We start from the raw sequence: 17663 nt of genomic DNA on the forward strand, positions 1-17663 counted from the left end.
ATAATGGATTATAAAAAATCGAGTACAAGAAATTAATAATCGATTTAAATAAAAATCTATTATTTTTTAACATCCCTATCGACAACTTAATGTCAGTGTCGAATTAAGTTGGGTGACTGTAAATTTTCTCGCAAATTTGCGTTCATGTTTTCTTTTGTTTTTAATTAATTTTTTAATTTGTAATTAATGTTTTACACGTAGCAGTAGTATTAGAATGACAATGGAAAGGAGGATAAAGCTAAAAACACTAAATAGCCACATAACTTGTAAAATTTGCCGCGGATACTTCATCGACGCTACCACTGTCACGGAGTGCTTACATACGTGTTTGTTATCTTTGTTTGTATTTACTTGAGTTCAGATTTTATTATGTTTATATTGTTAACTTAAACAACAATTAAAACGTAATATTAGTCACAAGTGATACATAACCCTCAAATATCAACTAACCCCAATAAAGTAACTTAACCAGTGCTATCAAAAACAATTTGTATTAAAAGTTATTTAATAAAAGTTTTAATAATTTCAGTTTGCAAGAGTTGTTTAGTGAAACATCTAGAAGAGAACAACACTTGTCCGACATGCAACATAGTGATACACCAGTCCCATCCTCTACAGTACATCAGCTTCGACCGAACCATGCAAGACATCGTGTACAAACTGGTCCCAGACCTACAAGACAGTGAGTATACACTTTTTCTTCAGTAAATAACAAGTTTATTTTAGTTTTAAGATTGTCATATACAAGGAAATTTTAGTATTTTCATAAATCACACCGGCACATGGTCATTTTTGACAGTCAGAACAATGAAAGAAATTATATGTGCATTAAATATTCTAATTATTCTATAACTATTAATAATATTAATATGTAAATAGTAATTAATACATACAAACAATATTTGTAAGTAACAAGCTATTTATTATCAATAACCTAAATTTTAACATTGACAGTGTTAATGGCAGATAATTTTGATGAAATAAAAGTAATAGTAATGCCGTGTCATTGATAATTGTTGTCAGGGAAAATGTAAAAATATTTGATTAGAAAAGAAATTCAGGTACAGTTTTATCAGGGTAGCTACTGAGTACAAACTTCTAAATGATATAATAAATTACTATCTTACAACATACACAATCCTCTGTTCCTACAGGAAACAACTTGATGCTTGTTTTACAGGTTGCAGTTGACTATTATAGCTAATTTTTTTCTTTTTATAAATATACATAGAAATCATAAATATATAAATACAAATATCACACCCAGACCCAGGTGGGAATCGCCCACAACCTGCAGAGCAGAAAACAGCCTATGAGACTCCCAATTATGTAACCTATAATCTTCCCTTAAAACATTTAAAAATGACAATATGTAATTAAACTTGAATGACTAATTGTCGCATGCTTAAAATAGCAGTAGAGGTTAGTCCATCATGCTAAATTATAGGTATTAGTATAAAAATGTGTCAGAATATCTTTTAAATCATGCTTCTCCTACACACAACACTGGTTTTCATTAGTTTTTAAATGTTTACTGCAATCGTCATTTTGATATTCCCAATATTTTGCACCGTTGCAATGCTGTGGTCACAGTTGACTGTTTCTTGCACGGATTTAATTTTCCAGGTGTCTTTCTCATGGTCTAATGTCTATGATAGATATCATACCAGATAATAGATTTACCGTATTTCTTCCAGATGAACTAAAGCGCGAGAGAGATTTTTACCGAGCCCGAGGTTTACCGTGCCCGAAGGATGCAGCGCTGGCTGCTGACAAGCCAGGGGGCGGGGACGAGCCCGAGCAACCAGATAATACAGACTGTCATAGGAAAGATGAACAGGTAAATAAACATAGTTTTAACATCAGACAACCAAATTCTTTCTTCTTCATAAGTGAAGTTAGTTTATGCAAAACTACTATACTAGAATGGCATTTTCACCTATAATTTCAACATTTTATTTTGGTGTTTGCCTTTTATTCATAATAATGTGATATATAGCCGATAGTCTTCCTTGGTAATTGAACTACCCAACACTAAAATAATTATTCACTTTGAATCAGTAAATCCTGAAATAAGAGTGAACAAGCAAACAAACTCCTTAGCTTTAGAATATGAGTACAGATTTAGCTTTATAGTCAACATTTGTTTAATATGATATATTATTACATAGTAAAATATACTAAAATAAAAAGATATGTTAATAAATTCTTATTATTTTCCAGGTTAATGTATGTTTAGAATGCATATCAACATCGTTAAGAACGCTCAAGCGAAGTTTCATCCGATGCTCCGCTCAGGCAACTATCACGCATCTTAAAAAATTTGTAGCTAAGAAAGTATTGAACGGAATGGAGAAATATAGAGAAGTGAGTATTACGTGTGTTTTGATGCACTTTATATTTGTTTCGATAAATTATTTAGTTTTTGAAAGAAAAATTTTAAATATTTTCATAGAGATAGCTCTAAGAGAAATTCAAAATTGATTTTACATTACTTCAGAAAGAATTATCACAATAATTAAGTGTTCAAAATGAAATTTGATAAACTACAAAGATTAACAAACAAGAAAAGTAAGTTTTAGCCCTTTGAATTGGAAAAAACTTGAAATAAATGTAAAATATTAAGTGTTATGTAGATACAATTGATATATCAATGGGAAATACTGTTATTATACATTATGACAAATTAATAAACAACTGTGTACTTCTTTACAGATAGACATTTTATGCAACGATGAATTATTAGGTAAAGACCACACACTCAAGTTTGTTTACGTCACTCGATGGAGGTTTAGAGATCCGCCACTTAGACTACAATATAGACCTAAGATTGATTTGTAGTCTACTTAGATATTGACGTTTTCTAGACTTCCTCTTCCTTAACACTACTCGAATATCTTAAAATAGGCATGAAGCTACTTGTGTTTCTGTTATTACATTTAACAAAGATTATATAAGAAAAAGTTTTTTTTTTCAAGAATTTATTAAAAATTCATAAAGCTAAGGAATGGGCTCTTAAATAGGTCGCAAAAGTTTGCAATAAAGAAGTCTTTCAGATTTTTTGTTTTATATTTTAATTTTATAATGAATTGAGAACATCAAAATTTGAAATTTGATGCCTTTAAGAGTCAGTATCAAGTTACCTGCCCTAAGATTGAGCCTAAGAAGTGTTTTAACAAATTAAAACATAAAAACTTCAATTTCTCATCACCCTCAATTTCGTAGGTTTATTATTATTTATTAGTTTTTTTTTTATATAGTGTATTTATTAGTTTTTGAATTATGCTAGTTCAAGAAGTAATTTAAACTAATCTTTTACTGATAAAATTTAAATATTTCGAACAAAACTTTTCAGACCCTTTCACTGATGAATGGAATAGAACCAAGCTGAATGTAATGTGAATTTTTAAAACAATTAATTTACGTTTAAAATTAAGGTTTACTCCCAAAAATTTTCGTAGGTGGGATTGGGGAAAAGTGGATATGATTAGTTTTATAAATTACTGTTTGCTCTTCTCCGTTCCCCTAGTTTGGGTTCGCACATCGCCCTTTGTACTCAGGTCTAAATTACCTTTTGAGCTATGCCAACAAAGAAAGGTTGACATAATAGCCTTTATTATAAACAAGAATATAATGTTTTTTAAACATATATTTATGAATAGGGCATAAAATTTTGTGTAATTTTTAAGTTACGAGAGGATAAGGTCCTTGATATCATCAGATAAAAAAATATCTATATAAATTAACTCAAAACTATAATTAAATTATAGTTATGTCACAAAATTTCTAGTTAGTTTGCCCATATTTCGTAGTTTAGTTTTCGTTAAAAATTATCAATGCATTTTATAATATAGTTTTTAACAAGTACTGCTTTAAGTTAACTTTAACATGAAAAACAAAATTATTAAAATATATTTTTAATATTAATAATGTCAAGTGCTTTCATTTTGAAATCCGATTAAATTGATATGATGAATTTTTACAGTACATATTTAAAAAGAAACATGAATGTTTTAAAAAAAAATATTTAAAACTAATATAGGTGATAAAATAAATAATAAAAATATTTGTAAACTTTTGTACTGAAAAGAAAATTACTTTTTATGTTGTACAATTAAAGACAAAAAATATAGTTGAAATTAAACCTCTCGCTCGAGGGTTACTTGACTTTTTTGTGAAAGTTGTGCAACTGTCAAGCAACTATCGAGCAACTGTCATACAAGAAAATAATTTATAATTTTTTTTTTTATGTTTTCTTGTGTCACTTTGTGTTTCGTAGATGTATTTTCGCAACTTTTAAAAGACGATTATTATTTTTAAGTTAGAGATTTTAGTTAATTTGTTATTTTGTTTTAATTATTTTTTTTTTTTTTGTTATTTTGACTTAAGCCATGTATATAAATCAGTTAGGCCAATTTTTAATTAATGTTAAGTATGGATTAATTCAAATTATTTTAACAATAAATGTGAAATATATTATTTGACTACATTTTGTTTTATTTTTAAAATGCGTTCATGAAATGTTGATTTTCTTAATGCAGCTGTGATTTGGGCATTATTACTGACCACAGTCCTCAAACCTAAGGAAACACCTTTAGCCCGTGTTATTGTATACAAAATAATGCCACAATCTGAAAATTCTTCGTCCAATATATTTAATGTACAGCGAAAACTCACATTGTTTGGGTTATTTCTATAAGAATTTTATTTTATTTACCCACTTCCCTGAATTGAATGTTTTACCAAAAACAACCGCTCGTCCTATAACTATAAGAAAGATATTTGATCATTATATATTTTTATTTAATTGATTTTGATCAAAATCCATCTATCCATCAATTTGTCCGAAGTGATCATGTGACTACTAGGGCATTAGGCTGTTTTATATTAGTATGTTAGGCAATCCTTGTTTATCTATTTTTTGGTATCACAGGGAAACCCATTTACGGGTAATATACAGGATTCCCGGGTAGGCATTCCTAGACCGTATGTCGGCTTCAGCACTTGGGGTTACAATATTGACCAAAACCCCTGCGGGAGCCTTCAGCCGCTTTAATTGGAGGGTCTCGGATCTGCAGGCAACAGGATCCCTCCAGTGACTGGCTGGCGTCATCGAAAAGGCTAGACTTGTTTTACTCATGTTGTTAAAATGTAGCTTTGAATCAGCTCCGACACGTGATTGTAGTTTACGTCTTTTACAAACGATTACCAAGATCCTAGAATATAACGTCACTCAGGTTTGATCGCGGGTGGCACTGCTGCACAGCTATTGTTTCACACGATTACACTTCCCATATTTTTCATATCGTTTATTATATTTTATATCTAACATAGTTTACCCGAAAAAAATTCGAATAAATTGAGTTCTATGTATATGACAACAATTTTTACTCTGTAAACATTTAATCAGATGTTTCGTTATAATCTATGGCAACTCTGTTTGTGTGCAAAATTAAGTGTCAATTTTTCATTGTGTTTGTTAAAGTGTCAAACATAAGCGTGATGAAAAACTGAAAATGGACGGCCGATAGTTTTTCTTTTGGCACGTGTGTTAAATAAATAGTTTTCGTTGATACGGAACGAGTGGTTCACCGTCAAACTGGGTACCAAAACGGTGGAAAGGTTTCTGAACCTAGCGGACGACAATTTCGTCGAAGATGTCAACGAAGACTTGAAATGTTTTCTAGCCGAAAAAAAAGTTGACAGGTAAACATTAATTGTAAGTTAATTTAGTTTAATTTATTGTTTTGAGGTGCGTGTTGTTAATAACCGTCTGTGTTATAAAGTTTTAGAAATTCATGTTTCATTGTCGTGCTCTAGTGTGTATATTGCTCAAGGTTATAAATTCGCTGTAGAGGCAACATACGTAGGACGCGGTCAAAAGAGCGTCCAGGCGACACCTTGGACGGTAATAACTGTACTCGGCATATAAAAAAATGCCTAGCTGTAACCAGTTATATTTAACGCACTACCTGTTTTGTTGACATTTCGTTATCATAAGATCGTTTCAATAGTATCGCCTTTTGAATATTTGCACGTAAAAATATTTATATATTTTAACGTTGATATTTTTAACTATTTTTTAATAAAATAAACTTTTTATATATATTTTAATTTTAATATGTCCATTAGCATGCAATTTATTACGATTATCATTTATATAATTTTCTTTTAAAAATGAAATTGAAAAGAATTTTTAAAAATAAAAAATACCACAAGTTATACTACATTAAATTTAACTTTCGAAATATTTTTAGTATTTTTTTTTTTTTTTGTTGATTTCCCTTTCAGATCTATTTCAAGATGACCTTAAAATAATAGTTGCAAATTTTTTATAATTATACTTCATAATTAAGTAACTATTATTAAAAAAATAAATATATATAAAGGTATTTTATTATTTATTTCTTTAATAATTGTTACTTATATAATTATGTGTAAATAAAATATGAGAAAAATGTGTAGATGCATTTTGTGTTTGAAAGTGTGTGTGTGTGTGTGTGTGTGTCTGTGTATCCACAAAAGTTTTGCACTTACTTGTATAAAGAACGAAAACAAACAGATTGATGCTTATAATTATATACATAGAAGCTTAAAAAAAGTTACTATTTAAAAACAGTTCTAAATACCTCTTTCAATTCTTAACCCTGACTTCATATTCGATCTAGTTACAGGCATGTCGAGGTCATTTCACTGATCTACAATCAGTAAGTTCCTTGTTTGGTGTCCTTTATGTATTACTAATCATTAAGATGGATATTTGCAGCATCTGGAAGTCCATATTGACTACTATAGCTGACTTGAAAGTCAAAGGAACTTTTCTGCATTATACAACCTTCTTTATTGACACTGTTTACACTTTTTTTTGCTTGCAAAATCATAACTTGACAAATATGCATTGCAATTTTTTAAGTTAAAGGAAGTTAATAGTTAGCTAATATAGTTGTTTTTTTTGGTGTCCCGATGCTCTCTCACTAGTTTGTAATTCTCTATGTAAATTTGTTTTAGCAATTCCATGTAAAAAGATTGTAGTTGACTCTGCTGAATGTTGATCAATAAATATTCTTTATTTTTTTTTTGTTTTTTTTTTTATATATATTATAGATATAATTTTGATATACTTTATCACAATTATATTAATTAAATTCTCATTAGTTAAAGCTGATGATCAACTAATAATAACAGATTAACATTTCATTTACAAAGCCCAAGTCGTTTGAGAAATGCCAAATATAATTTTAAAATTAATAATTCAATTTTTGAACTCATTGTGTAAATTTCTTGTCCCTTTAGTCTTGTTTTTTTTTTAATTTTTTGTCTTAACTTTGACGAAGAGTCGTTAATATAAATGTATTTATAATTGATAAATACTTAAATACAAAGCCCAATAAATAATAAGCTTAAGATACAATTAAAGGCACAATATTATTATGCATTTTCAATTTGTCCGAAAGCTCAGTTAAATTTATATAGATAACTCACCAAAAAAGTACAAATAAGTTTCTTCATAGGTTTGTATTTAATAGTACCTATTTAAGGAGTCATCAAAGATGTTAATATTGTTGAAGTATTTATTATAACTGTCAATGCCAAGACACTAAGGGGGTAATTTACGGCTGTACACTTTTGTTATTTTTTAATGTCACTTGTATATGTAAAGAAATTTTCTGTGTTTCATTTTTGTTATTTTTAAAGGATCGTCCATAAAATACGTCACGCAAAATGTTACCATTTTGGACCCCTATCTCACCCCGGAGAGGAAATCTTTGGTGTTGTCCATTAGTCACTTGATGTTTTTTAGTAAATTTTAATTTCCAACCTCCCTCTCGGTGATATTTGGTTGTTTTAGACTACACCTTCCCCCATCTCATACCCAAAAATCACGTACTTTTTTGTGAACTATATATTCACTGTTTCAGAATATTATCATTGAATACAGGTACAATCTGATTAAATTTTGGATAATTAAACATCAGGATAGAAGTTTCTGGAACGACATTAAAGTTGCAGGATGTATGTTCATTTTTTCTGCCTTCCCTCGAGCTTTTCGTGACTATTGGACGGCGCCTTTTGGCATGCTAAATTACATTTTCATCGACCTATCAAATTTTATGTCCCATATCCCCGTGTTATCATCACACTAAACAAAGACCTACCCTCAGTCTTTTTGTGTACGTTATTTATGGACGACGCCTAACGTGTCATAGACGTGTAACGGTAAGTGGTGGTTTAATGATGCAGTGTGCTGGTGTTCCCACCGGTGAGCAACCACCGCCGCTTCCTCATCCACCGCAGCGCGGAACAGCTCTCACCCGAGCTCGCTACCTTCTCTATAGGGCTCGACCTCGAGCGCCGCGCCGTCGTCTGCTTTCGAGAGCGCCTGCTCAGGTACGTACGTACCTTCATACATCGTAATTGTACATACATACACAGGATGTTTGACTCCTAACCTTGAAATAGGGGTGAATGAAAGCGTAAACTCGGCTAACTTACAATGAAAGGACGGTAATATTACATACATTATTAGGACGGGAATCTTACCCACAACCCTAAAGCGGAAAGCAGTGACATTGCAACCAGAACCAATGGACCACACTATTTTATGAAAGTTTGTCTGAACAGATGATTAGTTACACCCAACTCAATCCAATTGAATGGAACCAGTATTAGCCCAAAATATTTTGTCATCTCAGAATGGAGAAAACAAGTTGGAGATTGATAAACAAGGTTTTGTTCTAATTCGAAGAAACTACTAAATCGAATATCCAACTTGGTAAACACTTAGAAATGTATCACACATCTTCAATGTTGATGACGCTTTGGTGCAACGGTCGCAATAACTGGAGAATGTGCTAAAGAGTTCGATTTCCTCACGCGACAAATGTTTGCTTCAGTCTGGCAGATTTTTTTGAGGTCTGAGTATTTTCTGGACGTTCTCACTAGGATTAGTAAGTTACTGGGGCCCGTGAGTTTAAAGTTGATGAAGTTGACTATTGTTCTGGCAATTTAAGGAAGTCTTAAATTGTGCAAGTTAAACTGCGAGGCGATATATTACTTTTAGGAAGTCATAATTGTTTAACTTATAAGCAAAGTTCAAGTATGAAAAGTTTGCTATATTAACTTTGAAAAGCAAGCCAAGGTTTCCAAAAAATGAAAGTTGTTGTTCTATGGCAGTAACCCTCGCCGTTTATTTATTAGCTACATTTATGTATTCGTAAATAAATAATAAAGTATATAATCTTATTGCGATAGTGATGAAGCTTGCGCTCGACCAGCCATGGGCCTGACACACGTCCCTCAAGAGAGACACGATGCACCCGCCGATACCAGTAAGTAAATACCTATTTTAATGATAATATATGATTAAGGGTACAGCAGGAAATTTCCTGCTCAAAATATGGAGCAGCCCGACTGGGGAAGTACCTCGACCTTACAGAAAACCACAGCTAAATAATACTGTTTTCAAGCAGTATTGTGTTCCCGTTGGCGAGTAAGGTGACCAGAGCTCCTGGGGGGATTGGGGTTAACGTCCGCAACGCGCTTGCGATGCTTCTGGTGGTGCAGGCGTTTATAAGCTACGGTAATCACTTACCATCAGGTGAGCCGTACGCTTGTTTGCTGACCTACTTGTATAAAAAAAACCAAGGGATTTTACCAATTTCATTGTGTTTGTTCGCAAACGAAGATAAAACCAGGTTCAATTACATCGACACGCAGTACGACGTAGGTAGACGACAAAACAGTCAATTAAATATACATCCTTTGCCTTTGGCCAAAGTGTTCATTCGCTTATTTTATCGTATTTTTAACATCTGGATAAAAAACAATTGAACATAATGTAAAAGATATAATCAGGATTTTAAGTTAATCTTCACGCAGATACTCATGTGTTGTACATAGTCAGTCATGTGTGAGAACGGAGATGCCTCAAAGTCATACATATTTGCTTACATGTATGTATGTAATAGAAATCACACGTCTTTGATTCTTATCAATATGTAGTATAGTATGTTTTTATCCCGGCTTTACCTACGAAGGTATATCGAAGTAAAACTTCTCTTTACGCTCGCTTGATTTTGGGGAGTAAGTTGATGAATGCGTTACGGCAAGTGTGATCGGGCGAAGCGAACGGAAGTTTAGAGGGAGATATAAGTTAGTGAAGATAGAAAGAGAGAGAGTTACGTTTCGTTAGTATTACTTCAGTCGTGTGGTCTAAAGCACGTTCGTTTTTTTTTTTTTTAAATTCAAACATTATCCATAATAAACGATCAAATTTCTTCAGGAATGTACTTACTAATAATGATACAGATACTTTAAATCATTTAACTGAGGTACACACGGGGCACAGCTGGAAATTTCCTGCTCAAAATCTGGAGCAGCCCGACTGGGGTAGTACCTCGACCTTACAGAAGATCACAGCTAAATAATACTGCTTTCAAACAGTATTGTGTTCCTGTTGGTGAGTAAGGTGACCAGAGCTCCTTGGAAGAATTGTGGGTAGAGTCAGCAACGCGCTTGCGACGCTTCTGGTTGCAGACGTCTATAAGCTACGGTGATCGCATACCGTCAGGATGAGCCGTACGCTTTATATACAGAAAAAATAATCAAAATAACATTGGTTTAAAGAGGTTTATTACTCACTAGTTTTTACCCGCGGCTTCGCTGGCATTGAATTTGTTTTTAATAAAAAGTATACTGTTTTACTTCTAATACCTCCAAGAATATTACTACAAAGTTTCATAATGATAGGTTAGGTTCTTTAATTACCGTAGGAAATTAATATTGATCTGAACACCTACATATGCAAATAATATTGGCATAAATGTGTCTTTACTATCAAAGCTCGAATGCTAAAAAACAAGTTTAAAAAGTGTGACAACTATGTAAGATGTGTGTCACTCGGATGTATTTATATATACTCGTCTATTCTCTATTGTTATGTAAATGCTTGTAACAGCCGGTTCTTATAAATAGGTACATAATTATCATATTACGGGCTTTATATCGTTACTGAAGGAGTAAACTCGGAAAATTGTATTTTAATTTTAATATATATATATATATATATATATATATATATATATATATATATATATATAAATGACGCGTCACGTTTTTCCGCGGTTGACTCCTAAACTACTTAACCGATTTTAATCAAATATGCACACCGTGTGCAGTTTGATCCCACTTAAAAGATAGGCTATATTTTATTTTGATATATTTAATTATTATATTTATGAAATAAATATAAGGCGGTACGAAGATCGCCTGGTCAGCGAGTTTAAATATAATATAAAATGATTGCTTGTTGACTTTTCATCGATGACTATGGTACTAAACTGCAAATCACATTATTGGAATAAATGGATCCAAATAACAAGTAACCAGCTTTTGAATACAATAGTAACGATCAAAATTGGTACGTCCGGTTAAAAATTAAAATGAACAGAAGATATAATACACAGTCGAATTAAAAACCTCCTCCTTTTTAACCGACTTCAAAGAAAGGAGGGGTTTATTAATTCAACTGTATTTTTTATCGAGATCTGACAAGTAATTTTCGTGTTATATCTAATAATGCGTATTTACTTGACTATTTTTTCGTCGACCTACGTTGTATTATACCGCATAACTTTTTACTGGGTGTACCGATTTTGATGATTTTTAATTTAATCGAAAGCTGATATTTATCATGTGGTCACATTTAAGTTTCATTGCGATCTGATAACAACTTTTCGAATAATCTTTGATAACGCGTATTTACTTGACTATTTTTACTACCTACGTTGTATTACCTGTCGATGTAACTGAAGTCGGTTTTTTCGTTTGCGAGCAAATACAATTATTTTTCGTTTGCAGACAAACAATTATTTTAAAGTCAATTATTATTATTATTATTATTTTTTACGAAACCATAAACAGGACTTTCCTTATCAGTAGGACACAACAATTTAACTGATAAATTGACAATCAAGTCACCATCTCAACAGTAATCCTTCCGCAACGAAATTTTTGCCAAACTTATATACTTATTAAAACCGACCGAAGGATCACGTCAGCGAGCTATTATGAAACTTAGATAACGCCGCCGGGTCGGTACCGTTTACGTGAAGCGCGAACCGTTGTTACGGCGCGGTCGAGTGTGTCGTAATCGAGTGCACATAACAGCATTATGCAAATGTGTACGTTACATTGTCTTCGATGGGAATTGTTTTTGAGGTCGTGTTGTTTTTTTTTTTAAGTAAAGCTTCTTTACGCACGCTTGACTTGGTGAGTAAGCTGGTGAATGCGTGACGAGAGCGTTACGAAAAGTGTGATCGGGTGAGGCGAACGGGGCGAGAGAGAGAGGTGCGAGCACAGATTTTCTGTCTCTCTTTCTCTCATAGCCAGTTACGTTTCGTATATCTAAGACACAGTCCAGGACTATTGCTAAAGAACTTACTTCAGTCGTGTGGTCTAAAGCACACTCGCTTTTTAATTGTGAGAAATTGATGCCGGTGTCACTAGATGTCCGTTGGCGATTCTCTCGTGTTGTACATTTAAATCTTACGTTATTTACGTATGTATTCAAATGTGAATCTTGAGTTTTATTCGACCACATCATAGCTTGATAATCACACAGTTCCATAATACGTTGTGAGAAAATGACGATATTAGACCATAACATTAGAAAACGTTTCACAGATTCACAGGGTAACCTTTATCGGATCATCTAGTATTAATCATTACATAGTATAAAACAAAGTCGCCTCCCGCCGTCTGTATGCTTATATCATGAGAGTGTGCGAACTGACCGCCAGCGTAATTGTTATTTGCTGTGATAATTTTTTGTATAGGTCATCCTATCACACCGGCATCACTGCAACAATATACTATAGTGTGTACGTTGGTTTTAATTATTTTGATTTTGTCAATCAAACATACAATTTCATCCACTTTAATATTATTTGAGAATTGTTCTCGTGGGAATTGTGTTAAGATTATGAAACTAAATATTACTATCAAAAAATCGAAATTGTTTTGATATTTTGCTGTCGCCGGCTTCATTGTAGTATTTGATTCAGTGAACGTTTATTATTTATTATTCACATAATTTTCACACTTGTCGTCGATCCTGCTATATTTTGTTATAATAATAGATATCTTTATTAGCTAATTATAGTTATAATTACATTTAATTACATAGTTCCACATTTTCTCACGTACTAAATCAAATCAAAAAGTTATTGACACATATATTTTTTTAATTTATAAGTTTAGATATTCTAAATGAGTACAAAATAAGTTTATGTTTCAAAATAAGTCTATGTTTTGCTTATTTACAATATTTTGCGATCCGTTAATCGAATCATCATAAAAAAAATCATTTATTGAATTAGCCAGCCCAGCCAGGATAATTGTATCCTGCTCAAAATCTGGAGCAGCCCGACTGGGATAGTACCTTGACCTTGGAGAAGATCACAGCTAAATAATACTGCTTTCAAGTAGTGTTGTTTTCGTGTGGTGAGTAAGGTGATCAGAGCTCCTTGGAGGGGTTGGGGGCAGGTTTGACAACACGCTTGCGAAGCTTCTGGTGTTGCAGGCGTTTTTAGGCTACAGTAAGCGCTCACCTGACAGTGCGCTCGTTTGCTGACCTTGTTGTATAAAAATAAAATCAAAAAATTATGTGATGTCATGCATGGGACACCAGGTAGGAACGAAGTTCCTTCGGATAGTATAGTTGCTTACACAATTTGAAAAAAAAATGTTGAATGGTTTTTAATTAAGTACATAAAAGTATTTAGGAAAATTAGTATTTTAGAAAATAACAAATACCGTAAAATAAAATAAATCAAACAAAACAATAATAATAATAATCATTCAAACTATTAAGTGAAATAAAAAAAAACACATGTCTTTATTTATTTTTGCCAACAGTAAAAAATTACATAAATAATTTAAAAAAAGTTTACTAGTAATATTTTAGTTTAACAAACGTCATATTCAGTCGTGTGACTGATATTACGTCACTTCCATTATATATTTTTCTGACGGTTTTAGTATCACATTTTTCTCAGTTCGTTCGCCCAACCAAATGTCAAGCCTGCCGTAAGGAACTTCGTTCCAAAAAATTAACTCTTATAACATTTCATCTTCCGACCGGTGTTACTCGTCCACCAGTGGGTTAATTACATCTATACATTCAGCCTTGACACGTCCGTAATTAATATCAAAACCGTCGAAAAACGTCCTTCACAATGCCGATGACATAACTAGTGTTGCAACCACCGGCGTTCGGCGACCGGTGGATGTGGGTCGACGATAGTGAAAGTAGAACAACGCGGTTCAACTTAACATCTATGGCACTATTAACGTTTTCCGTACGGTAATTGAGTTTTTGGTTTAGTGGAAATTTTTTTAATGGTCTCATATGTAAATAAACGAAGGTAACGCAATCGATGATTAACTGGAGGTTTATGGTATATGTCCGGAAATATATTGACGACCCAGTGACGTAGCGAGTTTAACTAGCGCCCGAACACAATATATTTTAAGGGTACCTCCCTTTCCAAAACTATATAATATGTCCAGCAATTTTTTTTTGCTGACCATTTGGTGCCCCCTTGTGAGTAGCGCCCGGGGCATGATGCTTTCCCTCCCCCCCCCCCCGGTAGGCTACTGAAACGACCAAAACTGTGATGACCATCTATCTGTATGGTTTGTGCAAACGTTTGAGCGGGGATTGAGTCGGAGATAGTTAGAGCAACAATCAGTTGCTATGACAACCGAAATAATCCATCGTCAATATACCAGGGATGTTCATTGAGCTTTGTCTATTGGGTTTCATAGAATTTGAAATTATGCTAACACCTGTAAAGATAAAGTGCTTGGTTAGTTCCGTAAGTCTAAATGTTGCATAGTAGGTGAGGACATTTTCTCACATTTAAAAAGAGTTTTGGATAGGAGCTTGTGCAACACTACGATCATTTTATAATCAACCGACTTCAATTACGTTGATCAATTATACAACGTAGGTCGACGAAAAAATAGTCAGGTAAAAATAGATACGCATTATTAAATATAACACAAAAAATTACGGCTAAGATCTAGATTAGGTAAAACCGAATTTCGGGACCGTGGGGGGATGGGGGGGAGAGGGTGGGAAACGCTACCCCTGGTACCACTGTCACACCTCGGAACCCCATGGTTATGGAGATATCCATGGTTAAAGTTTTGAGGTTAGAAGAAGAATTTCGAAAGTTAGAGGAACGCTTGGCTCCGGCGCTACGGGAAGTGCAGCCCTTGCGTGCGAAAGCACGCTCACTCATGCTCCGTACAAAAAAAACCGAATTATGGGGTTTTTGGGTGTGGAGGGTGGAGGGTGTAGGGGAATCTATACAAGGTAACACTGTCATACCTCAAAACCCCATGGTTATGGAGATATCCATGGTTAAAGTTTTGAGGTTAGAAGAAGAATTTAAAGCTATTATAATACCTTTGAGCTCGTACTGTTTGCATTGTGTGACAAATCGACACTTTTAAACAAAATAACGCGTCAGACATAATATTCTAATAAAATTAGTAACATTGCGTGCTAGAATATAGGTTTAGAAATTCGAAAAATACCCAAAACCGAATCGGAGCACCCCACTGTCCACGTGGTCTTGGTCTGTCCTACCCCTAGAGTGTTTTTTTTGTGCCGCGGAGGCGCGGAGGGAGGGCAGCCCTCGCACGCAAGGGCGGAAGGGCTGCACTTCCCGTAGCGCCGGAGCCAAGCGTTCCTCTAACTTTCGAAATTCTTCTTCTAACCTCAAAACTTTAACCATGGATATCTCCATAACCATGGGGTTCCGAGGTGTGACAGTGGTACCAGGGGTAGCGTTCCCCACCCTCTCCCCCCCATCCCCCTACGGTCCCGAAATTCGGTTTTACCTAATCTAAAGCTTTACCAAAATTACTTGTTAGTCATCTCGAAAAAATACAATCGAATTGTGAACCTCCTCCTATTTTGGAAGTCGGTTAAAAAGAGTAACTCTCGAGTTTCTAGTTCGAGAATCTCCGCTTTCAGTCCGAGGGTAGCTTCACAATGTAAAATAACAATTTTAGTATTCCAGTGCCTCCAATAAGGCAAAAATAAGATTTGATTTAAAAATTCGCTCCGAGGGTAGTTTCACATTAAAATAATACACCGAAGACTCGTTTAATTTTGAGCCTGGAATGAAATAAATTAAGGTTTCATTTAATAATTCGTGTTATCGTAGTAATGCTCGAAGCATTACGAGATGTCTTCGAGATGTTTCTTAGATATCGTGCGCACGTTACGAGGCGCAGTCCGACTGACCGGCTCGAGCGCTTCCTACTCGCTCACTACTGGCCAAAGCTTTCAACTTGCGTTGTAGTAAACAAGGTGATTGTGCGCTGCTATTAAAACTGTGCTACTCGTAGGTGAATTTTTATTTTGTTTTCTTTTATTTTAAATTAGGCATTACTTACAGTTTAAATCAAAAATAACTTTATTCAAATAGGCCCCAATAACACCTTCGAATCGGATTTTTATAAATGAAAATTTTACAAATTAGTCACATTTAAGACATTGATTAATTTTAAAAAATTACTCGACATACGGATGAATTATCATTGTGAAAGCAACGGAATATATTTTCAGGAGACGTACAACTAAATTTCAGTCTTTAGGAACTATAATTTTTAAAAATCGCTTTGTATAGTCAGGAAACATGAATGAAACGATTCTGCTGACCTTTACTTTACTTACGCCGTGTAGTCGTAAAGCACTTATTATTTAAATCTTTTTATTATTTCGCTTCAGCCTGTAATATCTCACTCCTGGGCATAGACCTCTTTTCCCATGTAGGAGAAGGATCAGAGCTTTATCCACCACGCTGCTCAAATGCGGGTTGGCGGATATATTCCCTACTATGAGTAAAGATCGCTATCAGGTGTACATGATAAAAACCAGGACCGACGGCTTAACGTGCTCTCCGAGGCACGGTGGGGAGACCCACTAGGACTGCACAAACACCCAGACCACGGCAAACACCTGTATGGCCAATACAAATGTTTGTCATGTGCGGGGATCGAACCTGCAACCGCCAGCGCAACAGGTACAATCCATGGCTGTGACCGCTGCGCCAACGCGGCGTCACACGCCGCGTTATTATTTAATAATACATTTATATAAGACTACAAATTCCTCGCTGTTTCGTCGACATAAAAGTTTGACTTGTCCAATTGATTCATATTTACTCTCTTCCTCAATCTCCCTTCTCTCAATTTATAGTATCGTGATGAGTACAGCCTATAACGCTAATGAGCCAAATCATTAACGACAATACACCGATAGCTTTAGGTTATAACGCAATCAAGCAAACATACTTTACAATCTTTTTTGACGCAGCCGGCTTTCCTCTTTAAGATAAAATAGGTTCGATACTCGACCTGAGCCTTTTTTTTTACACAACTAGTTCGGCAAGCAAGCGTACGGTTCACCGGATGGTAAGCGATTACCGTAGCTTTGGCGACCTTCCTCAATCCCCCCTCCGTAGCTCTGGTCGCCTTACTTACCACAGTAACACAACACTACTTGAAAACAGTATTATTTAGCTGTGATCTTCTGCAAGGTCGAGGTACTACCCCAACCAGTCGGGCTGCTCCAGATATTGAGC

The 17663-nt window shown here is 34.1% G+C and overlaps 2 protein-coding genes across 2 annotated transcripts in view; both read left to right on the forward strand.

The window, feature by feature from the left end:
• The first annotated feature begins 100 nt into the window (after window positions 1–100).
• Window positions 101–3057, forward strand: LOC123664083 (polycomb group RING finger protein 3). Its single transcript, XM_045598698.1, has 5 exons — window positions 101–326; window positions 530–682; window positions 1698–1840; window positions 2224–2367; window positions 2716–3057. The coding sequence occupies exons 1-5, from the start codon at window positions 215–217 to the stop codon at window positions 2839–2841; spliced, it is 678 nt and encodes a 225-aa protein (XP_045454654.1). The 5' UTR covers window positions 101–214; the 3' UTR covers window positions 2842–3057.
• Window positions 3058–5448: 2391 nt separating this feature from the next.
• Window positions 5449–17663, forward strand: part of LOC123664036 — a 31333-nt gene continuing 19118 nt past the window's right edge. The window contains exons 1-3 of the mRNA XM_045598660.1: window positions 5449–5706; window positions 8242–8388; window positions 9253–9329. Coding sequence (XP_045454616.1) covers window positions 9278–9329 — 52 coding nt within the window. The 5' untranslated portion in view covers window positions 5449–5706; window positions 8242–8388; window positions 9253–9277. The remainder of the gene's footprint in view (window positions 5707–8241; window positions 8389–9252; window positions 9330–17663) is intronic.

Source organism: Melitaea cinxia, chromosome 21, assembly GCF_905220565.1.
Source record: "Melitaea cinxia chromosome 21, ilMelCinx1.1, whole genome shotgun sequence".
Classification (NCBI taxonomy): domain Eukaryota; kingdom Metazoa; phylum Arthropoda; class Insecta; order Lepidoptera; family Nymphalidae; genus Melitaea; species Melitaea cinxia.

Excerpts from the sequence above, each read along its gene's own strand:
- LOC123664083 (XM_045598698.1), top strand. The coding sequence starts at position 215 with ATGACAATGGAAAGGAGGATAAAGCTAAAAACACTAAATAGCCACATA. Across the intron at positions 683-1,697 it reads GGTCCCAGACCTACAAGACA|ATGAACTAAAGCGCGAGAGA; the intron begins GTGAGTATACAC and ends TATTTCTTCCAG. Across the intron at positions 1,841-2,223 it reads GTCATAGGAAAGATGAACAG|GTTAATGTATGTTTAGAATG; the intron begins GTAAATAAACAT and ends ATTATTTTCCAG.